Genomic DNA, 26825 nt, shown 5'->3' on the forward strand with positions numbered 1-26825 from the left:
CACTGCAGAGGTAGTGGTGGCGGTGGCGGTGGCGGTAGCGTTAAAATGAGACTGGACACAATTTTACCGCCACCGCCGAGACAATAGAATTTTACCGCCACCGCTGCAGTGTATGGGGAGGACCTTAACTACTACAATTTCAACAAAACATGCTTTAATTAAAAATGATTACAAAATAATAATTATTTTCCATCGATTTAAATTTTAAACGCATATGTCTTCAAGAAAATGTTTTTTTAGTAAAATTTATTTCACAGCAACACAAATCCAAATTAATATACAAAAAAATATTTCCCGAATTTTTACGTTCCGACAATTTTTATTATATTATCATAATAAAAAAAATTGATTATTTATTATTACCTATTATCATATTATTGTTTTATTAAAATACATTAGATTTAATTAATTTCCAAGCAACTTATTGTATCATTTTTAATAACTTTATAAGCATACATATAGGTACCTATATTTATCCCGCATAGCTTGCATAGATCCACGGCCACTGCTAAGTGCTATTCGACAAGCTACTTACAAATGCTTCCCGTATAAAAAGATATAAAAACGGTATTATATTAATTGCGTATCCGGTTTTTTTAGCACGGCTGAATTGCATCCTCATTACCTGCGTGAAATCTAAAATTTATAAAGGTGAAATTATTGATAACCTTTTACTTATTATCAATTATTTAAGTATTTTTGATTTAATAAAACTGTTACGTTAAAGCTAATATTACAAAACATACACAAACAATAGAATTTTTCTAATAGACAACAACGATAATATTTTTATACAGTTACAATTACAAATGCAATAATCCAATATTAATATAAAAAGGAAAAACAATAATTTCAAACTACCTGTAGTAGTTATTATTATGTAATTATTATAACAGACAGTTCTAAGGCTGTGTAAAAATGAGAAGGGAAATATTGTTAAGTTTTTAAAATATACTGATAATAAAATTTTTAGTTCTTTTGTATTTTTTTTTTTTTTTGTGAAGTACATACATAACTCATAGTTCGGAATATACAATACATATATTATTTACATAAATAAATAATTATTTATAAAATATTTTTTTTGCAAATACATATATAGGTATAGTATGAATATTGAACATAGTTTGATAGATAAATAGAATCAATATTCGTGAAAATCGTAATTATTAATATTATAGTAATATAATAATCACATGGTTAATACATAACATTAATATAAAATTTTAATGCACACTAATACATTATTATTATAAGCTAACAAACAACACCAATAATTATATTTTGAATGGTGTAACAAACTTTATAAATTTAATAATATGTAATTAACAGCAGCAGACGACAACGTATAAATTTAAGTATTAATTTACATATTAATACATTTAATATGTATATATATATATTTAATTATCTATACATTCAAACCATATTATAAAGATATGCTTGGTAATATTGTATAAGTTACCTGATTAAACATACACGAATAAATAAAAATTGATTTTCTATAACCCTATTCGATGAATAAAGTATAAAACTAGTCATACGGTGTGTGTTATAAATCAAGTTAAATTTAGGATAACATAAAGCTAGATAGGTACTTTAAAAATATGTTTACAATTTGTTCAAAGCATGTAAAACAACAATAATTATTCATTTGTACATTCGGCTTGGTCATAAATGGTGACTAGATAACAATATAATATTATGTGATTAAGTGAACCGTGGAAACTACGTATATAATTAAAACAAAACGAAACGGCGAGTGGGAATGAATAAAGTGAACAATTATCAACCAAATATCTTAGATGTTAGATTCGTAAATTATAACGATATAATTAATAAAAATAAAATTAAAAAACATAGATATAAAGCGCGAAAAACGATTTTTCATTTGGTTTAACAAAATCGTTTTAACCGCAAGTCCGCGATTCTATATACTAATATATTATATACATTTTATAATAAGAAAAATACAACGACGTAGTAATAATAATAATAATAGTAATATGTAGTCTCATTATTTGTTGAAAGTCAAAAAAATCAATGTACCCGAGATCAACATTATATGTTTAGGTGGTAGATAAACGTGATGGCTGATGATAAGTTGGGACGAGTAAACAGCGTCTAAAAGATATAATACGACATATTTAGTATGTATAATGTAATGATATGATATAGGACGACAATATAATGACTAAAATATTTTATACTAAAAATTAGTATTAATGCGATGTATTATAAATTATCGATTGTTTGAGTATAATAATAATAAATTATAATATTATTCATTATAATGGTAACATATACAGAAGTAGTTATGTGTATGAAACTATAACGTATTATCTATTTTTTTCATAATTATATTAATATAGGTATTATAAAATATACAAAATAAGACTCTTTTCGCGGGGACGACTGGTCACACGGGTGACAGAACTAATAGCGTCTCCATCGCACTTATAAATACGTATTCTGTATAGATGTACAAATTAAGTATATTCAATATGTGACTGATAATCTAGTATTCCGTGAATAAAAATTACAATAATTGTATCTGATAAAATACTTCACCGATAACAAGGGTCAGACTACACGACAAGTCTCCGAAATATAATATAATCAAACACGGTAATAGGGGGAAAAAAATTAATGAGTTTCTTTCATTATCCTACCGTCAAATCACATGCACGTGTTTTTCATAACTTTTATTACGGTTCACAATTATTTATTTCAATGTTTAGTTTATTCATAAATGATCGTAACCTATAACAATTGATAATGAATCCTTAAATATATGTATACAGATAATAATATTTTTGATGTGGGAGAATCGTTATTTGAGAGTACCTATAACATACTTAAAATATTGAACATTCATATTATAATAAATTGTCTGCTGCATTCTTTTATAGTTTTATAGTTACATAATGTACGTAATACACAAGTATACACATCTTCGAAATTAATATGATACCTACTTACATTGTCTCTATAACTTTATAATAATTTATTTGATTTTTTACCTACAACAAACTTTGTTTTTTTTTTTCTAATGACTTGAAAGATGTAAATTCGTACATCTATAATGTCGATTGCTCAATTAAACGTAGTATAGTGAAGCCAAGCTTAAAATCTAGGACTCTCCCTCCACCCCCTAGCAAAAAAACTCAATTGTAGCATCCATCTGTATATAAAATAGTTTATCAATTGAAATAAGCATATTATTATACTAGACATAGAGACACATATACATTTTAATAACTTCCTAAGACCCCAAATTTCGCCTATGTGCAAAGGAGAATCATTTGAAAGAAATATCAGGTATTATACCTTAAAACAATGCACATGTTATATGCTATTTATTTAATCAGAAAATCGAGTTTATGACTTAAAATGTATATGTTAAAATAAGAATTATATTTTTAAAAAGTGAAAAAATTAAAAGATGATGCAATAGTCGTACGTATTACGTATAACATAATGTTGGCAACAGATGTATAGATTACGGTTCCCCGTAATATAAAGTGGCCAAACAAAATATCTATAAAATACATCTCGGGTTTAACACGTGATTTTAGGTCACAATAAATGAAAAAAGGAAATCTTCAACGAATTTTGTGGGGATTACACACAATACAAACTATACAGTATTCACGTCGTGCAGCTGCAGTTGAGTGAAACATATTTATGATTTCACAGGAATGGTTTTTTTTTGTCATAGAGTTCAGAAATCGTGTTTTAAAAATTTTAAAGAAAAGAAAAATACAATCAATATATGAAAATGGTATAATAAGAATAAAAACCGCGCCTACACACAAATCACACAAAATGTCGACATGGGTCGTACCGGTGCATGATATATGGACAAAGTGCAGGTCTAAATCGGTTGGGTCGGACGGATAACCCCCTGCAGACAACCGTATCGTATAAGTATAAGAATATGTCGAAACTACAGAAAAAAAATAATAAATCGACGAGACAAAGAAAATGTTCGAAAAACATATCATATACAATGATCGCATTAAATAAGCCGCAGTAGATATATTATACTTTTCTGTTAGTGCTCCGGCCGGGAATACAAGCGACAATTGATGGATGCAGAGGGTATGAAAAACGGGTGGGAAAAATAAGTAACATAAGATAGTTATTTCATACAACACGAGTCTTCTCAGTGGGGCCCATTATTCGTGTGTATAAAAATTTTTAATTAAATAAAATAAATAAAATATATACGACCTATTGGTTCTGGAGACTGGAATATACATATAGAATACTATACTGAAGTCTAAGATCATTTAACAGATACATAGTATAAATTATATTATATTACGAAATAATCGTTTCAAACCATATACCGTAAATTCCTCAGGGGGATGGTAGGTAGCGGAGGAATGTCGGGTATCTCTGCGACCCTTATACACACGTTCTGGTCGGTGGCTTTAAAAGTAACATTACCCTCTTGCAGACGTACACCGGTATGTTAAGACCGTCGTCGATTTCCACTAAAATTAATCTAAAATATTATATACAACACAATATTATGTACTTTGTATCGGCATTCTTGAAATTCGTTTGTAATTTGCATGATGAATAATTGTAGCTTGCGCCAAAAAAATAACTCACACGTTTCAGTATTAGACTATACGTTATTGAAGTATGAGAAACTAATAACACAGGATATTATATTGTTTTAGAATTTGAGTGGCCATTTCACTAACCTATTTGTCGAGTCTAGACATCAACGTGAATACTGACAAATTAATCGAAACATTACGCATCTCAAAAATGTTTGTGTACCACATTACGTAAACCCCATTAGTCGTCACTGATATTAGTTTTAACTCTATAACGTTATTATTAATATTATCAATGATGGTTTTTTAATACCACAGTTTCGATCGTATGTAAATATAACCGCTTTGTGGTAACTAGTATATTATAATAACAATATGATGCTCTTTGATCCCGTCCACTGCAAATACTATGACTCACATTTCCATTAACTATGTACACATTTTGGCAACCTCCGATTCCATCCCACCCCAACCTACCCAATCATGTCGTGATGACGGGCCCTCTCAGTATAATAATATTATTTTAAAATTGGTCGAACGGTCATGATGCCGCCGCCAATCACTATCGTCCAGATGAATCCCTCCTAGCCGACGTCACCGCCGCGACAGACGCCGAACTGCCAAACTGCGACAGCTGCAATCCGCTGACAGCCGTCTGCGCCGACGTCGCGCCACTGCTGTGGGTCCGCGTGCTCATGTTGGTGGTGGTACCGAAGTTGTTGGGATGGCACGACGACGAAAAACTCGGGTACCTGTGCGCTTCGCGGACGCCGAATGTCCGGACAAACCGTTCTCGGGCCGGCTCGGGCGCCCGGGCTAGCAGCAAGTTGAGCACTGACCGCTTCCAACAAAATATAAAAAATACAAACACGCCGCGGAGAGAGTTGATCGCGTCCGTAGCGTACCAGTAGTAAGCGGGCGCTTCCACCGCCCACGAGATCACTTCGAAAACGAAAGTCACGCCCATCAGACAGAACAGCTTTAAGTACAGCGACAACCTGCGAACACGAGATAACGATGAGTCAACGAATGACGTACGTGCGCGTGTGTGGGGACGCGCTTTAAGGGGAGAGGGCGAGACTTTGACGAGAAGCATTTTGAGCACGTTTTTCGCCATCGCCCTATTTCACTTAATATAAGTGTACTATATAATACATATATATACGTATATATATATATATATACAAACTGTCTTAGGCATCGTATTTGTTTTCTACTTCTGGTTCACGCGTAACGTATATACATGATATACCTAGCATATACAATATCTCAAAAATATTATTTTGGGATAATGTGTGTATATATAGGCTTTTTAAAACATTTAAACTATAATACAAAGTTATAATAATTTTAAAATGTTAAGTTTTTCTTGTTACTGACAGCTAATTTCAAAATTAAATTATTTAAAAAATGAGAAACCTCCCACCCTAAATACGTGATATTTTTGCCTTTAAATTCGATTTTAGGTCAAATTGAATGGCGTAGCTTTAGAGCCCGCAGACTCAACGTTCGGGTCCCGGGTCACGGTAATTTGGGGCCTTTGGTTATAAGGTTATATTTAGGTTAGCCCATTTTAAGGGGCCCATTTTTAACATTTTTGCGAGGGGCCCAAATTTTTTTGTTACGCCACTGGTCAAATTACTCCGATATTTAAAATAACAGTGTAAAATGGATGTAATGTTTGATATACTTTTTATGTATCAAGCATTAAAACGAAGATAAATAAATAATACAATCTAAAATATTCAATGTAATCTTAAAATTTATACTTAAAAAATAAATCTACATTTTATAAGCATTTTAAAAGTGTATGCAATGACCGAGTTTAAACATTTCGTTTTCATTTGTGAGTCTGAGGACAAAAAATAATACTAAGCACCACAGTAGACGGTTCGAAATGTTTTTTAAATTGCTTTAAGATAATTATTAACGATAAACTATTCGTTGGTGCACATGTCACATACAGACCTGTATCCGCTATTTATATAATATCGAACCCGTGTAAATGTTATACGATGTTTCGTGTATTGCAGTGTTAATGTTTCTTTGTCGTCCAATGGCTAAATAAATACAAATATATATCTGTACATAATAGATGGGACACATTTGTGAGGCGGCAGACTCGGCCGACGCCAAGGGTAGAACGTGTTTTGTTATACGTGTATAGACGTATAGTACTATAGTGTATATGCGTATTAATCATATTATTCCATCTTTTGGCTCCGATACTTATAAATAACAAGATTTTGAAACGGTCTCTTTATGTGATTGCAGGTGTGCGTGAAAGAGAGTGTGTGTGCGTGTGTGAGAGTGTGTGTGTATTTTATTTATTATAAATGACTGCTTTAATATTATTAACGGTCACATCAAATGCATAAAAATATCGGCTATATACGAACAAAGTCAATCGAAACCTTTTAGAACAGAATGAGTCTCTAATTATTTTAGGTATACATTTACATACTTATTACGCACTGTAAAAATTAAAATATGACATTAATAAATTGAGTCCCATAACAACAGTATGTAGTCGCCTCCGTATTATATGAAGGTATAGGTATACGATTATTTATTTAATATTTTTCGTTTGTACCGAAACTCAATTAGTGCAATATTTTATTCTCTAATCCTGTATAAAATAATACTTATTTAAGTAAATATTGTAAATATTAGCTGCGTAGCGTTCGTGTTACACGGAATTTAGGTATAAATTTCTAAAAGCATTTTTATCAATATATTGTTGTTGCATAACAATATTATGATAAGTACCAACTTATTCGTTTTTCGACACAAATTTTATTGTAAGAATTTAATAAAACGAAAAACTTTTTCATGAGATGGTTCAAACTCGGACAACAAAACAGTCACAGAGACTTTTATACCGAACTATACACGGCGTTAAAACCTATCGTCAAATCACACCTACTGCGCTTCCCCCGCGAATGACGATTTATCGTCATACATGTGTGTCATTATTATTTTACTGTATCCCAAAAATCGGCCGCTAATCGATACAACTAAAAATACAATATTATAGCACGAATGTATACTGCACCGGCGTAGTATATGGTGCGTAGCGATATTATAGGTATAGGTGCCAGACATCAGTTATAAAGAAAAGTATACGCTGCGCGTATACTACACTGTACCACATAGGTATAGGAGAACAGTTACAGGGTGAAAAATACTTTACGACGTATTCTCATACCTACCTACTAAATATATACGAAAACAATTTCATTAATATCCGTCTAACCGTTTAAAATAAATACGTTATTTGAACATTAATATTTTCGTGTACATCGCGTATAGTTAGTCAATTGTATACATTGCATACGGGACAGTGAATAATAATATTATACATACGAATGTAAAAGTGCGTGTTTCAAAGAAAACCCCCGCAGATAATGAAACGTAGTGCGGACGTGAAGCGCGGGGGTCCCCAAACTACCTATAAGTATATGTGGTACAGTGTAGCATACTTATCCCTGTAACTCGCACTTATATCGCTGTACACCATATTACGACTATGCACTATATACTTTTTATAATATTGTACTATGAGCTGTATGATAGTTTATTACCACCGAGGAGCGTCCGATTTTTGGTACTCAATTTAAAATAATAATTTTATACATGCATGATTATAACTCGTCGTTCACGACGGCGGCGGAGTGTTATTTTTGTAATGACAAGCATTAAAGTCTCCGCCGCTGTAGCCAATGCCGATTGATAGGGTGCAAACACCACTGATAGCCTAATCACACTCCGAGGAAACAAGTCCAAGTGAACACTGTCTCATTACTTCGTGTTTTAATAAAAAAAATACTAAAATTGTTATTAAAAAATGGTAATGATAGGGGTGATGGTAAGACGGTGAAAAATAGTTTACGACCTATTTTCATACCTACCAATTATACAAAAAAAAAAAAAAAATCATTAAAATCGCTAGAACAGTTTCGGAGAAGTGCGACTACAAACGCCGTGAACCGATATATATATATATGTATAGATATATGTCCATTGTACATAGATAAACGCAATGTAATTTCACAATTCTGGGTCCGATATACCTTTCAAATAACCGAATGTGATGTTCCAAAACAGTACCTATTATAAATTATAGTTATTTAATCCTCGTTGAATTTTGAATTTTTATGTAATCATTAATCAAGCAAATAAAACATAACTTGATGTTGACGATTATTGTAACGAATTAGTTAAAATAAACCCAGATGATACCCACTATTCAATAGACAATAGTTTATACAATTATGCAGAATGATAATTAAAAATAAATACAATAAAAAATATGTATATTGTTATTTAACAAATGAATTGTTGAATTATACAGAGTTTTAAAATAATAAACTGTATCTTGTTATAAGTTGATGTGTACCTAAAGTTAAATATTTTATTAAAATTTAAAATAAATGGTTTTTAAATATGTATTCCAAATATAAGAAATGAATTATTAGCCGAAATATTTAATATTGGCTTTATATGTTTACATTAAAAATATGTCGTTAATAAAATAAATAAAATGTTCGTTATGTTTAATAATTTTAGTGAATTGTATTATATTTTTGTATTTATTTATTCAGACTTAATATTTAAAAATATTAACGATATACTTCAATTAGTTTTAAACATTTTATTATCAATCATTATTATTTTTTCTTATTTGAACGTTTTATAACAATGTATAGGATATACAATACTAAGTATAGCAGACGGTCATCTGGTTAGATAACAATAGTGTAGGTAGTATATTTTAGTTTTAAAGTAAAAAGAAATACTCTGAAGTACTCTAGTGGCGACACAACGACGGGCGACAGCAAGACGCCAAACGACTCGGTCTGACAGGGTAGATAATATATTGTTATTGAGATTATTGAGGGTTGTTTTTTGGTGTAGCGCTATTGAACCGGTCCCATATTTGGAATAATATATTGTTTGCATTGGAATTTCTTTTAATGCATTATATTTTATACATACTATAGTTATAGTTATATATGCCTATTCAGTATTCACCCTCTTATTATCGGTATATTTTCTTGGGTTTTTGGTTTATAATAACATTCCTTGGCTAGGTACTTGGCCTTCAGCATAATATACTAAAAACGTGTACGACGCGCAAACCCTCTTAAATTCCAAGCCCATCATTGTTACAAACATTGGACACCCTCCGCTCGAACACACACGTCGATACACAGCATTTTAGCAGCTGCAGGAAATGTTGAAAATATAAAACCGACCCGGCTTAAATCTGTAAATTATTTATAATGCTATATAAGGTACTGTTTAAGAGAATCAACATGTGGCCAACATATGAAATGTACTAGCAGTAATATGGTGAAGGAATATTATTTTAAGCACGTAGTACATGATTTTATTACAAAATTATGAAAAATTAATTTAAAATATTCACTTTACATTATTATAATAATAATGTTAAATTGAGTGAACTAAAATAATATTATTTTAGAGTTTAGTGTGAAATCTGGATTTTGAGTTTTGTGTTTTAAATGATTACTGCAGATATTGGTCAGTCACTTGTACATACATATTAATATATTATTATAAACGAAGAAGTGTGACGTGTGTACAGTTAGGTTTATACTTACTTAAAAAAATGTGTAATAATATAATATGTAGTAAAAAAGTATAGCATGTAGTAAAATATTCAGTGGAATCATTTTATGTAATATCTAGTAAGTCAATAAATATGTTTTTAAAAAAAGCAAATAAAAAAAATGTCCTGTTTAAATAACTGTTGAACATTGAACGTTGGCCTTATACAATATAGTATATTAACATAAAATATAAACATCCTGTAAGACCAAACACAGAACATTTGTAAAACACAAAATTATTTGTATTATATGTCCACCACGTTACAAATTAAATCAAACAATTCGGTTTGATACCTAATTCGATACTATTTTACGATTTAAAAAAATATAATATGTTATAATAAATAATTATTATTTCTATCTGTGTAAATAGTATGAAATTAACTCATCTATTAATTATGATTACATTGTGATTTGTGGTCTACGTGTGAACGTAATAAATTAAATCCATAATTCAATAATCGTTAATAACGTTAAATTGTATGGCTAAAAAGATCTGCGTTATACCCATAGACCTTATAAAATATGTAAAGTATGATATTATATAGTATAAGGTCTATAGATATAATACCAACTATTATTACTAAATAAAATAATTTTTTTCTCTACCAAATTAAACTGTGCACAGTTATTTTTTATACAGACCATAACAAATGTTCATACTTATTTACCTCATATCGTTGTGATTGTTTTGACGATTCAATACTTTTGAAGTACCCCTTCGTATAAATACAATTCTAAAAGCAGTGAATAAGAACAGTATGAAATTGGTTGAAAGAAGTAACCCAATTGGTAAATAAAAGAATACACCAACTGAAAATTTATCTGAAATACAAAAATTAGTAATTAACAACAAAAACTATGCATAAACGTTTTATTAATAAATATGTATGCTTTTCGACCGAATTAGTTGATATTAAATCGAATGGACAGTATTGTATTAGCCATTAGGTACTAATTTTTTATATGTGGGTAGAAACAATTAATAAGTACTAAATATCGTTATGCTTATTACTTACTAGAAAACCAACAATCATAATTGCCAAAATTTGGCTTATAACTACTATCACCAAATAATTTGGTGAATTCGGCCATAGCTGTTAATATTGTGATTCCAATGCTACAGCCCCACGCATAAGCTGAATAAATTACATATTTTTTCTTCTCGTTTTCAATTTTATTTGAAGACAAAAGTAGCCTGAATCCGCTGTAATAAAACGTACATTTATCATTAATTTAATAATTATGCGCTATTAACTTTTTTATATTACTAATTATTACAATAAAAATGTTACCAACCTAAATGTCCATGCAATGTCCGCACACATGACGTTCAGCCAGAAAAATGCTGCAAGGAATGAAAATTGTATGACAAAACCTAAAAGAAAAATGTATCAATTAACAAGTTTACGAAACATTAGGCAAATCGTAAATGTATTTAACAAAATTATTATGCATAATATGACATCTTGTTTAGCCTTATTATTTCATTAAAAAAACAATATTAGTACATATACAAATAATATAGTATTAGTCATTAGAGGACTAGTTTTTCATTTATGTTTACGTGTTTTAAAATAACCGAGATAATAGTAATTTATTTGAATCAAGGTGTATTGATAATCAGATTAAACTTCGAAATATTTTAAATATGCATAATATTATCACACACGAGTATAGGTGTGCTAGATGATCTTGAACGGCGTTGCCCGTGACAAATGAAACAACCGCGGATTTTACCGTTTCTTAAACTTTGTTAAATTTGAACTGTACTTACCTACAGATTTTTATTATTTGAGTTGTCTTTAAAAATAAAAATACATATCTAAAATAATATCTAATCATAATAATCAATAAGTGTTTTATTTTAAAAATAAGTTATAAAAATGTTGTATACGACAAATGACAATAGAGATCTTGACGAACATTTAATGAAAATCATTTGAAAACTATGGATTAGCAATAAGCATAATAGTCATCCCGTATTCTTTTTAGGACTTTGACTTAAAATATTTAACACCTATATTTTATTATTATTAATTATAGTTGATTCTGCACGGTGTTATAAAACAATGTCATTGGATTTAGGTCCTGTTTTAAACCCTATTAAAATGTTAACTATTAACATTTTTAACACGTTAATTCGGGTATGTTTGATCAAATATAGAACACGAGTAAAAATTATTACACTAATGATTAATGATATACTGTTCTAGCCTAATATACTAGCTGAATTACCGTCGGTGCCGAGTTACAGTAAAATATTTTAAAATCTTAACATTTTCATTTTCATTAGTAAACAAATAAAAAATTCTTTAAGCAAACAGCGGTCCAGTAAAAATATTTTACCATTACCACCACATAAACTAAAATGTCCTCAAACTATTTCAATGTTAAATTACCCAAATTATAGGAACTAATTTGAACTATATTATGTGATAAAGAGCATTTATAACTTAATTTTCACTATGATTTTGGATTAAACGATTTTCATTACGTTTTTTCTTTCGCGTCTTCCAATTAAATAATGCGTATTACACTTGTTTTTAGTTTGCCTTTAACATAGAATACATAGAATAAATGACTTTTGAATATATTTATTATAAATTATTATACGCCAGGCGGCACGCAGTAACGTACGTCGCCGCCGCCGACTACGGCCCAGCAGTACCTTTTAGTATTATAAGTGTGTGTGTGTGTGTATGTGCGGCAATCAACGCCCGTTGCTACGCAAACTAAATATTTCCAAAAATTATTTAATTTAATGTATTTTTGGACTTTTCACATTGAATGGCTGATTAGCACACTGAATACTTGCATTTGAAAAAAAATCATAAAAATTGGTCACGTAGAACTTTAGTTATAGCTATCCAAAGAAATCGCGTTCTTCACATTTTATTAATATAATACAAAGAATAAAAATTTTCTGTGTTTTTTATGATGCCTCCTGTTCTGAATTGTAAGAATATATAATATATATACATACAGTATAATACACTGATAAGTGTATTTTAATAAGTTTTATGAACAATCTAAATATGTTGGAATTTATAGAGAAAAAGATAAAATCAAAAACTCAAAATATTTTAAAAATTTACCGTTTGGCGTTTATAAAAAATACTATGAAAAACATTTGAAGACAATTTAATGAATCTGTTATTGGTTTTTAAATTTCTACAAAAATAAAAAAATATATATTTTTAACTAAGTAGTTAACAAATTATAACATTTTTATGTGAACACCTTATGTCAAAAAATACATTTTTGTGAGCAATTAAAAATAAAATGTTGACGACAGTGGATATTCAAACATAAATTAACAATTTCTCTTTCATTAATAAGTATAGGTATTTGTAATTTAAACACCATTAATCGTAAATCGTAATAACGTGAAATATTTATTATTATTTAAATCATTATTTTCTGTACAGAATAACATTTTATAAAATATTTAAACTATTTTTATGCTATTATGCTCGATGTATTTTTAATTTTCATTTAACGATTAGTATGTTTGTTGTAATTTAAAAATTATAATTCATAAGGGTAAAAACTTTATGTTACCTATTGCTTATAAATTATAATATTATTTATCATTCAAAATCATATTTTTAAAATATTTAGATTTTTACAACTAGGTATTGATAAATGATTATTATTGTCTTGTGCACAATTTAAAAGTAATATAATATAACAGTGTACTTATCTACATTACCTATATCATAGTCCTTAGAATAAATACAATTATTTATAATGATAAAAATAATAATTATTATTTATATAGTTACTAACTATGAAGTACAAACAAGATCAATTTTGACGATATATGGTAACACTCATGCAACACTGCTAATTACCTATAAATTATGTATTTATGTATGTTATACAATTTGTAATTAATTTGGTTTATTATAAATTATAAATTATATTGTAGTATACTAACTAAATGAATAAATGACCTAATTCCAGTTTTTAAAAATAATATGCTAACAAATAATAACTGTCAATAATTAAAAATATTTTTATAAGTTAGGTAATGGTTTATGGTACCTACTAGCTACTACACATTTCTCTGTTCCACATATTATAATATTATAATAAGTTATTACACTTATAAAGTTATAACTCATTATTTACGTTTCCTATATTGGTTACGTTAATGGCTGATTATTTTTTAAATTACACTTAAAATTGGTGATGTCTTTCCTGACATATATCATTTGTGTAATTTACCTTGATTATACTTTTTTACACGAAGAAACAAGTCATGTAAAAAAATTTATAGATACACACGTATCAATTATTAAGATACGTGTGTATCTACCAAGGGAGTATAAAATCAAGAAATATCGTCATCAGCCCGGCTAGCTCAGTCGGTAGAGCACGAGACTCTTAATCTCGGGGTCGTGGGTTCGAGCCCCACGTTGGGCGAAAAATTTTTTTTATCATAATTATTTATTATTTTAATAGATTCTAGGCTAAGCTTGTACTTAAGAAAAGTAATGATTAAAAATTATTAAAACTTATTTTTATGGTCGGAAAAAATAAACAAAAATAAAGAACAACGTGAATTTATACACAAATCTCATTTTCGACGAAATCGATTTTATTGTTTCAATGTACCTTACTCGAAAACGAATAACCATGGAAACTTGAAATTTATGGCTAATACATGTATTATTATTTTCTATTTACGATTAAAAAAAAAAAAAATGTTAAGTTATTTTAGAACATTTTGAATTTTGAATTTTTTATTTTTTTAATGATAATTAAGAACTATTTACCTACTGAGTGAAAATACTTAAAAATTTAATACAGAGCTCCTCATAAATTGTTTATTTCTCAACTAAAAAATATCAGAAATCTAGTCTCAACATTTTTTTATAATTATAAATTAGAATTTTCACAAAATTCATAAATATTGCAAAAGTGGGTAAATTAATATTTCAAGTTCAAATGTTTACGGCAAAGGATATTCACCTGTAAAATAATTATTTCTCCTCAAACAATTCTTGATATTTTATTATATTTTAAAAAAAATAAAAAATAATAATAATAACAAAAGATGCTTGAAATGTTTACTAAATGTTTAAATTATCATTTTTCATTGTATAATAATATTTTCAATGTTTTACAACTTTTTTGAGCTATTTGTAGCAAATCAAATTTTCAATTTTTTAAAAAAATTTTCTATTATTGACGAAAAAAAGTTTTTGCAAATTTATTGCAAGATTCCACAACAGTTATTCTTATGTATAAAAATAATAAAAATACACATGTACAGTTGACAGTTAGTTTTTATACGCATTTCAAGTTGGAATTTTGACAAAATTCGTCAAGATCACAAAATATTACAAACTATTTTGTTGTTAAAAATTCATAAAAACTTTTTTTTTGTATCTAAGTTTTACGATTTTAATACAAAATTCTTTATACTGAAACCATAAAATCTAAAAAATTTATAAAGACAATTATATTTTATAGACATTTAAATTTCAATTTGGGTGAAATTACTTTTTTTAACTATAAATAATGATATTTTAATTATTTTTCTATGGTTCAAAATCATTCTTCGCTACATTTAAACTTCTATATATTTTATATCACATACATTTACTATATGCAATAATAATAATTTTAAAATATTAATTTTTTATAAGTACCTAGCAAAGAGATCTATTTTTATTATTTTATTGTATTTACAGAAACACGCTATTACATTTTGAGTACCTAATGTAAGTTGATACAATGTAGTAAAAGTACATATTTGATATTATTATAATAATTAAATGTAACATTTTCGAGAAAAATGTGTATTATCATTCTACTACATTTATAAAATAAAATAAATTACTTTAATAGCTATATCATAAAAACATATCAATTTATCACTTCGTATTATAAATTGATAGATCGTTTCCGCTGTCAAGCTAATCATGTTTCGTTTAATGTAGGTACATTAAATTTAACTTATCTATAATATTATAATAGTGACTCACTCTACGCTAATATATAGCAGAGTGTGCAGTACCTACCTTTTCTTAATATGATTATTCAGTAATTTAGTTACACACAGTGTTATTACTTATTAGTTACATTTTATTCATTAATTATCAGATATACACAACTAACTATAGTCATTATACGATAATCTATTGATATTCATTGATTACAACAGTAATGTACTATTGGATTTTGATTTGAATGTACAATAATATAATATAATAGACACATTTAAGAATATAGGTACTAGTGATCTATAGTCGAAAAAAATATTATCCTTACCTAACCTAGCCTATTATGGCTAGAGGCCCACTCTTAAAAAAAAGTTTTAATAAAACTTATTAAAAAATCAATGAATGATCAGAACACAACATTTTTATATGCCCCCTCCCCAGTCAAAAACTGAAATCGAGCCTGTAAAATATATGAAATTCTATTTTTATGTTTTTGGAATATTTGGTGTATACAAATACAATCATGTGTTTTTCACATTCGACATTTTTAAAATTTTTAATTTTAAATCTCTTAAAGGTATTTTCAACACGCCCATTATAATAGTTTTGATTAACCCATGTAGGCGAGTACCAATTTTTCTTATGTCTATCGTATAAAAACCAAATGTAATTTTCATAAGTTTTTATTGTAATGACGATTTTTCGTATGTACTGCAGTACATTTAATCGCATAAAATTCGTATCTGTTCGTTTTTCGGAACATATATAGCTGCACGTTATACCACAAGACGAAACAAGATTTTAAATAACCTAACCTATATAACACAAATTTACCAAGCCTGCAGCAGATTATAATATTATTATACGTAAACCGCAATATTAAGGTACGGGTAGGATACGTTACCGGCAATGATGCAGGCGCAATTGTTGAACATTTGCCGGACGAGCGTGGTGGCCGCGAGCGTGGCGTACGACACGAACAGGCAGACGGTGTGCGCCATCAGGTTGCCCGAGTGGACGGTGACGCGGAGCTCGGGCAGCACGGCGTATATGAGCAGCGTGGCGGCCAGGAATATCGTGCCGACCACGAAGTAGACGCCGTACAGTATCTGGCGGAACTTGAGCGGTCCAGCCGCGTCGGCCACGCCGGCGGCCAGCCGACAGGCCAGCATCACGCCCGTGTACGCTACGGGCGCCGTCTCCGGGCCGGCCTGCATCGCGTCCACGCAGTAGTCGTCGCGCTCGATGGGCACCAGGCCGCCGTCCACCTGCACGCGGCCGTCGGGCAGCAGGCCGTAGCCGGACAGCGGCTTGTTGGCGGCCAAGGAGCCCGTCTTCTTCGGGTCCGCGCCCAGCAGGTACCAGCCGCGGTTACCGCAGTTCGGCGGCTTCAGGCCGTAGAAATAGAGGTCCTTACCTGCGGACGAGATAAACGCGTTAATCGTGTTACCTGAGCGCGCACTTTTTCCTACAAAAATGAGATACCCAAGACGAGTATACCCGCGGTTTCCTCAACAACGGTTGTTTTCCTACGTATAATACAATATTTAAATCATATTTTATCGGTTTGTTAAACGCTAAATTAATAATATTAATCGTTTAATTTGTCTTACGGTCATTTATGAAATTACGACACAAATTATTTTATATCACTTTTATTCTATCATAACTAAGCATTTTATAACACTCCTGGTATAAATAATATGTGTATAATATATAGCCATATTATAGCGGTTATTGCATAATTGTCGGTAATTTGTATATCATTATATGTTTTAATTACAAGTTAGGTATATTATAGTTCTAGTTTATAATAAAAATTGATGTTTTATCACGATGATTTTTCATTTAAGTTTATTTCGCATATTCAATGTAAAGGTAGATTCACCCAAAAATTAATAAAAAAAAATACAATTGAAAATTAACTGTGGAGAAGTATTAGTATAATACCTATGTATCTCATTTTTGTAGAAAAAAAGCTAAACGAGTAATAGTGTTTTATGAAATTAATAACCAAACAGCACTGACACTAAAGTAGTTAATAAGCAAAAAATCCGAATCTACCTTTAGTTTTTTTACCTACAATAAAAATGACACTAACATGAACATTTTAAACTAAATTCACTCTCTTATATTTCATTGAATAGAAGTATAGAAAGCATCATTCGAGGAACAAATATTGTTAGTTCACCGTACGAATGCGGTATATCATATAATATTAATGAAAAAATTACACAAAATGCTATTGGAATATTTACTTAAGGCACGTTTGCCCTGCAGTTTCCAGACGCAGCACTAAGCCAAATTAGTAGTGCGTCCGCACGCACTGCGATATTTATCAACGCGCTGTGTTAAACGCGGGTTGAAAAACGGCCACATATAAAATGCATTATCTAATAACAATGGGTCTGACGCTGCAGGGAAAACGTACCTTTAAATTTAATAATGATTGACAACTGTATCATCTACCTACATTGTACGTGCCACGATTAAAAGGAAAAAAGATCAAACGCACACACTGGTATTGACGGTTAAAACCATTTCACTACCCATTGTCACAGAAACGACCCTCTCATATTATGTACATATAACGAGGAACATCAATTTTGTGATTTTTTTTTTATGTTTATGTAAAGGTATAAAATATAAATGTATATTGTTAAAAGCCCTCCGCATAATGTGTTTAATCAGTATATTTGAGAAACAGCCATCTGTCGTAGGCAAAATATGTATACAATTAGCGGCCCAGGACTTAAGCCCCTTAGTACCCTTTGATGATTGAGTACCCCTAAACCTACAATTAATAACGGTATGAATTGATTGATAATATAATTAGCATAAAATATAAATACAGGCTTGAATTAATACTTTAAAACTAAACTATACAATTTTTGAAAAAGGCATTGTGTAGGTACATAGTAAAATATAATAATATATGTACCTATAAGTTTCAAGTCTCCATGAAAATTATTTTTTGATTTACAATTAAAGAATATTCTTTTTCGTTTTAATATATAATTTTCTTCAATTTAACACTTAAAATATCTAAAAAAAATGGTTAAAATATTTCTAGATTTTTTTTTTTTTTTGTTCCCGTACTAATCTAAATAATACTTAATACATTTTTAACCATAAAATAATTTTAATTTTTCTTAAAAACGAAATTTGTTAACATTTAAACTTCGAATATATTTTATCAAAAATAAAAATCATTATATCCCTAATTATTTTTAAATGGATGTAAAAATACATTAAATACGTTTTTTGTGAGTGATTAAAGTTAACATTTTGAGGACAGTGGATATTCAATATAAATTAACGATTTTTCTTTCAATACTATTTGTAATTTAAAAACCATTAATCGTAGTAATGTGAAACATTATTTTCTGTATAGAATGACACTTTGTAAAATATTCAGACAATTTTTATGCTATTAGGCTAGATGTATTTTTAATTTCCATTTAACGATTAGTATGTTTGTTGTACTTTAATTTCAAAAACTATACCTTATAAGGACTCAAATTTTACGTTACTTACTACCTATATTATTATTTATCGTTCAAAATCATATTTTTAAAATATTTAAATTAATTTAAATCTATCTATTTATACCATGAACTTATTCATTCTATATCGTTATATCAATCATTGAAAATTGAAATATTATTGATTTTAAATAATATAATTATTAAATACCAAAAATAACATCTAAATCGATAGCTGGTTTTTAGAATAATTCCACGATAGTATTGTTTTCACTTATTAATTATTAGTTTAGGTACATAAAATATATAAAATGATAACTAAATTCGTTTGTTAAAATATATTCCGACGAATAATATCTGATCAAAAATATCGATTGCGATAGTATAGGTACCTACTATTTACAGAACACATACTAGAGTAGACACTCTATATATTATAAGAATTTAACAGCGGTGTCATTTATGGGGTGGCAATATATATATCGGAACCCCTTATTACATATATATATATATGTTTTATTGACTGGCCATAAAATTTACAAACGCACCGATAACCTATGCAGTATGCGTTACAGTTAATATATCTTATTTTGTTAACCATACACAATGCGTTAAATATCATATATGTTGTGTATACAACTGTCCCAAAAGTCCCGTATACAGTTGTCCTTATTATCTCTGTTGTAAATCAATATGTCAAAACGTGTTTATTTCTCAATAGTAATCTATAAAAAATGTATTTTATTAAACTGGAATTCACCTATTACTGTTTCAAAACTGCATTTAAATATTATATTTATGTGTCACGGCCTCATAAAGATACTTGAAACGGTGTGAGACTTTTGGGATACCGGATACGTATACGATAGAACCTCGACTTTCCAAACTAAATGGGACCGTACATAGTTTGGAAACGCGTTAATTCGGATACTAAGAGTTTTTCTAATACTCTATAGAGTTTAAGTACATACAACATAACATGCAACACATATTTATAAATTAACATAAAAACATATTTGAAGCACTCGTACACGTTAATCTCGTTTATATTATACATGAATGTACAAATTATTTCTAATTTTTATACTAATAATAGTTCATGTAAATACAATAATATTAATCATAAAATATATCATATTACAATATATATTACATTTATATACATTTTTATTGTAAATATAGAATTATTATGTTCGTATTATATTATATTCACGATTAACGTATACGTGTGTCATAACGCATGTTGATATAGGTATTTGAATACTCAAAGTTCTACTGAACTGTATAATAATATGTATTATGTATGTATGTACTTATGACAAAAGTTAGTTACGACCTTCTAAATATTTAGTTGGGATAATAATATTATTTTACTCGTATGTAGGAAATGTAGGTATTATACGTAATCGCGAGTTTTAAGTTTTCTCCAAAACAATATTATTTATACGAGTACTTAGGTATATATTATTGTGTGTCCGCATTTGTATTTTATATAGAGATCAGGCCGCAATTCACCAACACCATATTATAGTATTGTCGGTACTGACAATCAGGCATTATAGCCGACTCCACAAAATCTGATTGAAATGCATTTTTACCTAATGAACAAAGTGTCCAATCAATAAATTTGACACTAAAAATGTTAAAGATTTGAAACTTGACAAAAAGTATCGACATGGAGCACTGATCGACCAAAAAAAAAAAAATGTGCCGTCCCTCCCAGGTCCGCAAACCACCGTCATCTTTTATTATTGTAGGTCTCGTGTATACTGTATGGGATGTTATTTCGATGAGCAGCTGCAAACATTAACAATAATAAGGGACACTTTATAAACACCTGGCTCGAAGAATAAATATGTTGTGATTTTGGGATGGCTGGTTTTTACAGAGGGTAGCAATACGATGCTACACGATCACTACAACACTGTAATATTCACTGTTGGACATTTTTACGTTTAACTGTCGACTGTCGTTTCGTCCGATACGTTTTCCGTATTACTAGTTAAGTTACCATAGACTAAAGAGGAAACTAAAAGGGAAAAAGGAGAAATACAACTTTGAAATCTATAAATATTTATCGTGTACTTAAAATAATTTTTTATTTTATTCTATTTTTCAGTCATGGTTTTAAAAACTAAATAATACATTTAATAATGTTTAAAATCATGTTACTTTATTTATCCTATATTCTACGCAAAAAATTCTAATTAATGATAAAAATGTTAAATGTTTAGTATATACTAAAGATCCTAAGTACCTAAGCACTGCTGATAATATTTATGTAGTGAAGAATGAATACAAAAAATATAAAAGGTTATATATATCAATGTAATAAAAATACCAAATGAGGTAGGTTGTTAATAATTATATACTCCGGCAATATTTACAGTATGATAAATTAATAACACGAAACTAAACACACATATATACCTATATATTCTACGTTTATCGGTCTGTTTGCCAACTACGTACGTGCCTACGTATACAATATACATATACGTCATTATTATAGCGCGCGGTGCCACATTCTATTACCTACGAACGGATGAACTATTTTGTTCCTCTATTACTCTTACGTTAAAAATCTTTACAATTTGTTTTTATCAACGATTTCATAATCTTTAATAAATTAATATACAAACTGTTTAATCGAAAATTCAATAGTTTTAGAGATATTTTTAAGAACCCGAAAAATAAAAAGTAAAAAATTTCACCTAAAATCAAGATAGCGATCAATTGGGGACCTCGGAGAGACAGCGTATATATTTTTATTTTTTTGTTTATCAGATCCCCAAGACGAAACTTTTTGCCAAATTTCAAAACTTGAGTATTTTTTGCAAAGCAAAAACTAATTATAAAACGAAAAAGAAAACATTTACCTATATTACATATTATTATACTATTATATTATGTATTATATATATATTATTATATACCTATTATATGAAATTTATATACAATGAATTCCGTTTAATGTGATCAGTGATCACATTGGTACAGGATTTGATTCTATTAACCGGTTAATTCAATTATTAAACTACTTTTTTTAATGATTGTATATTTAGATGTATGCTTAAAATTAAATTAAAATTAAATAAATACAATTAAAAACTAAAAACATAATAATGTATGTATACGTTGTAATCAGTCTGAAATACTATAAAAAGCGATAAGAATGCCATTAAAGTGATTCAGTTGTTCGTTATTTAATTCCAATAAACGGTCGATACTATATAACTAATGATCACATTAAGTGGAACTCACTTAATATCTATAGAATAATTAATGATTAAATGTTCCTAATTATAAATGCATTTCTCGTGAACATATATCAAAAGATGAAATTGATAATTTTAATTCGTTGAGATATTATAATATACCTCTATTACCACTCTATAGGCGACTCTCTTTTATACCACATACACGAGCCGCTGGTGGATCAAATAAAATGTGATAAAGATAAAATTGGCCAGTTTAAATTTTGACACTACTATTTTTAAAAATGTAAAACGAAAAAAAAATACTTAAAACGGTGCCATCGCAATATACTATATTATGAGGTCGTGTGCGATCGACGACGACCACGGTAAGGAAGGGAGGAGTAAGGACACTCACGTCGCAGTTCCGTGCCGTTGACGAACTTCATGTGTATGGCCGCAGTGGCGTTGACCACGGACTGCACTCTCCGGCATCCGACCACGTCGTTCTTGTTGTGCTTCTGGTACACGAGCATCATTCCCTTGCCGCAGCACTTCGGCACGCACGTCATCCTCGAACAAGGCCGGCACACCAGCGCCACGTACGTGTACGTGGACTGCGTTTCGTTGTTGACGGCGGCCGACATGCCGTCCGGCGAGTTGATCCTGCTGCCGTTGACCGCCGCCGCCGCCGTGGTAGTGGAGGCCGTGCTGGTCGTGGTCGGCGTGGCCGTCGTCCTAGCGGCCGCGGTGGTCGTCGCCCTAGCGGCCGCGGTGGTCGTCGTGGCCTTGGCGTTGACAGTGATGCCGTCCACCAGCGACACGCGGTCGATGCAATACTCGGAGCTGGTGAACGTAAGCCGCCCGTGAACGCCGCCGGTCGTCCGGTTTTCCTGTCCGAACATGACCAGCCGCCCGTCGTCCAGCACCGCCACGTCCTCGTCGATGACGGTCATCTCCCGGACGCTTATGTCGCACGGCATGCGGCCGTCCATGTTGAACAACCGGTCGTCGGGTTCGAAGTTTTCCGATAGGTTCGAAGCCTGCAGGAACTCCATGTAGGGCGGTATCCACCTGAAATCGGACGTGAGTTTTCAGTTACATCGCAATTGTACGACATAATAATATGATATTAGAGATAATATTTTCAAACGAATCCCAAAAATATTTAGCATTGTAAGGGGTGACTCGTTCGAATTTATATGTATAAACTGTATACCCGCAAACTACAGCACGATAGTATTATTATAGGTCTATCTACGGGGAATCGCAAATTCCTACGCGCGAAAGTAGCGGCTAAATGTGGAAGTTCGTACACGGTAGAAGACAGATACACGTGTAAAAAAAATATACAGTAGAACTCCGATTATCCGAACGCCAATCACCAGACGAGAAAAAAAAATAATGTGCTAAGTCGGCTTTTTTGTTTTAAAATATGTCACACATTATAATAAAACCTTATTTTGTTTCAGTTAAATATTATAATACAATTATTTGTTTATGATGGTTACGAATTTTAAATTATATTACATACACATTAATAATAACTACATACATACAATATATTTATACAATTATATAACTTTTGATACGTCATATGTCAATCATTCCGATATTTGCTTATCCGCGGACCCCTCTTGACATTAATTAGTCCGGATAATTGGAGTTTTACTGTACTTTATTTTATAAGTTATCAGGCTAATGATACCATATTCAATAAATAAAATTATCATAATGCATTTTATTATAATGTTTCAATATTAAAAAATAATAATAATGAACTAAATTTTATACAATGTTATAACTATAAATTATCAAACTAATGATATGAAAATAATATAATTTAGAAGAATGTAATAGTGTGGAGCAAGTGATGCAATAACATAATCGCATTCGTTTCAACCACATATTCGGTGCCTATAAAAGTATAGGATCCATAAAGATGACTTATAACGATAGCTTATTTCGATAAAGCTGACACACTTTTCGACACACAAAATATTTACGAATTTTCATTACTGATAAAAACTATAAAGAAAACCACAAAGAATAATGTACATTTTCACATTGAAAATAACAGTTTTTTTTTATTGTTTTATTATATTAAATGTATGACAGTATCGTATGATATAACTGATAAATTATATTTATTATATAGAAATATAGAATGTAGTATATTGAATTATTATATATAAATATAATAATATAAACAGTGTAGAAACTTTCATATTATGTACCTATACATATTTTCACTATGTAGGAACTTACATTCACCCCTATCAACTAGCTGGGATTTCGGTTTCGGTATACTTTTTTTTGTACATATACATTTGTCCCAAATTGTTTGTTTTTAACAAGCGAAATTCGAGCAAAACTATAATGTGTGGCCTACAATTATTCGTCAAGTTAAAAATTGCTCGAGTCGATTTGAAATCTCTGGCGCGTGGCTGCACGATAAAAATAGTTCGTATTCGCGTATTTATATAAGCATTACCGACCAGGGTATAGAGTTGCTTTTGGAGACGGAGAACGCAAAGTCTTCCGGTGCAGTGGCCACGGCCGAGTCGTCTTCCGACGACCAAGCGTACGACTCGCGCTGGTTTTGGTCGTCGGTCACAAAGCCCGTGCACGAGAACGTGTCGATCGCCAATATCATGTCCCTGGGACAGCATTTCGTCACCTTGACACCGACGGTGGAGACAGCCGGACAGCACGCCCACGCCACAATCCATACAGTCACGTACGCTCGAGCCATCATTGTATTATGGCGACGATATGTATCCGAACTGAAAACAATAACGGATCACGTTTGACCGGTATATTTCGATCAGTTCCGGGCACGTGTGCTGCTGCCGCTGCACCATAATTTCTAGAAAAGAAAAATGTGCGAGTGAAAAATTTTTAAATTATGACCACACTACTGAGACGAGAATAAAATATTATTACTTTTTATTTTTAACGTTTAAAATACATGGAAACGAAGTTCAAAATCACCATATGCGATGTACAGACAAGTCATCGACAATTCATTAACGTGCGATTATATTAATATAAAACGTACAATGAGGAATATCGCATAAGAAATATTTAATACTATTCATTCCGTAAATAGTCACATACTTACTAGATTAACATATTATATATGTACTCGGAGTATACTACTTAACCCCCCCCCCCCCCCAAAAAAAAAAAAAAATTATTGAAAATACGCTACTGCTACATCGAGATGCAGAGAAATATCGATCATAAATAATATCGAAATTGACAAGTAATCGTTCTACTAGACAGCAAATAAGTGACGAGTACTTATACTCAAATAGGTAGATATATTATATTTTAATTCAATGATAAACCATTTTTATACGTATGATATAATAGACTACAAAAATAATTTTAAAGTTGTGAAATCATTATTATTGATTAAAGGGTAATTTTTTAACAATTTAAATCTGATTTTGTATTAAATATTATATCAAATAATATTAAAATAAAACAAGTAACAAGCCGTATCAACTATTGCAAATTAATACTGCAAAATAAGACATGCATATATTATATTATAGATTATTCAGGTCTCCTAGGACCAGAAGGTTGATGCGTTGCAATATATATATTAATAATAAATTATAGTATAAAAACTGCAACACGTTATTGTTATAATAAATTGCATTTCACACATGGCGTGTACCTTATCGCATAAAGTTATATAAGTACAACATTTGTTTAGAAATCACACATTGCAACGATATTATTTGATATCTGATAGGTATTTTAATATATTACTATAAAGTTAGATGCATATTATTCTAAACATAATATGGATGGTGGGAGGAAGCGTTGTAACTAGACGAATATTTAACTACAAAATAGTTTTTCGATAAATATTATCAAATTATCAACGAAATTCATAATACTATTCTATGCACATATTACAGATAGGTAAACTTAAAGTTAACCAAAATTGACTAATATTAGA

General features: G+C 30.1%; 1 protein-coding gene and 1 non-coding gene across 4 annotated transcripts in view; one reads left to right on the forward strand and one right to left on the reverse strand.

The window, feature by feature from the left end:
- Positions 1–1063: 1063 nt before the first annotated feature.
- The window catches only part of LOC114129373 (probable G-protein coupled receptor Mth-like 3), a 35497-nt gene continuing 9735 nt past the window's right edge, over positions 1064–26825 (reverse strand). For 2 of the 3 annotated variants that reach the window (XM_050197112.1, XM_050197170.1), the window contains exons 2-8: positions 25348–25718; positions 23268–23923; positions 17072–17584; positions 11510–11588; positions 11230–11417; positions 10882–11035; positions 3349–5572 (exon numbers count right to left, since the gene is read on the reverse strand). In XM_050197112.1, coding sequence (XP_050053069.1) covers positions 5137–5572; positions 10882–11035; positions 11230–11417; positions 11510–11588; positions 17072–17584; positions 23268–23923; positions 25348–25607 — 2286 coding nt within the window. In that variant the 5' untranslated portion in view covers positions 25608–25718 and the 3' untranslated portion in view covers positions 3349–5136. Of the gene's footprint in view, positions 2125–3348; positions 5573–10881; positions 11036–11229; positions 11418–11509; positions 11589–17071; positions 17585–23267; positions 23924–25347; positions 25719–26825 lie in introns of those variants that run through there. The other variant, XR_007603101.1, reaches the window with a different exon arrangement.
- On the forward strand, positions 14569–14641 carry Trnak-cuu (transfer RNA lysine (anticodon CUU)). Its single transcript has one exon. It is a non-coding gene; the product is annotated as a tRNA-Lys (tRNA).

The sequence above is a fragment of the Aphis gossypii genome, chromosome 1, assembly GCF_020184175.1.
Source record: "Aphis gossypii isolate Hap1 chromosome 1, ASM2018417v2, whole genome shotgun sequence".
NCBI classification, from domain to species: domain Eukaryota; kingdom Metazoa; phylum Arthropoda; class Insecta; order Hemiptera; family Aphididae; genus Aphis; species Aphis gossypii.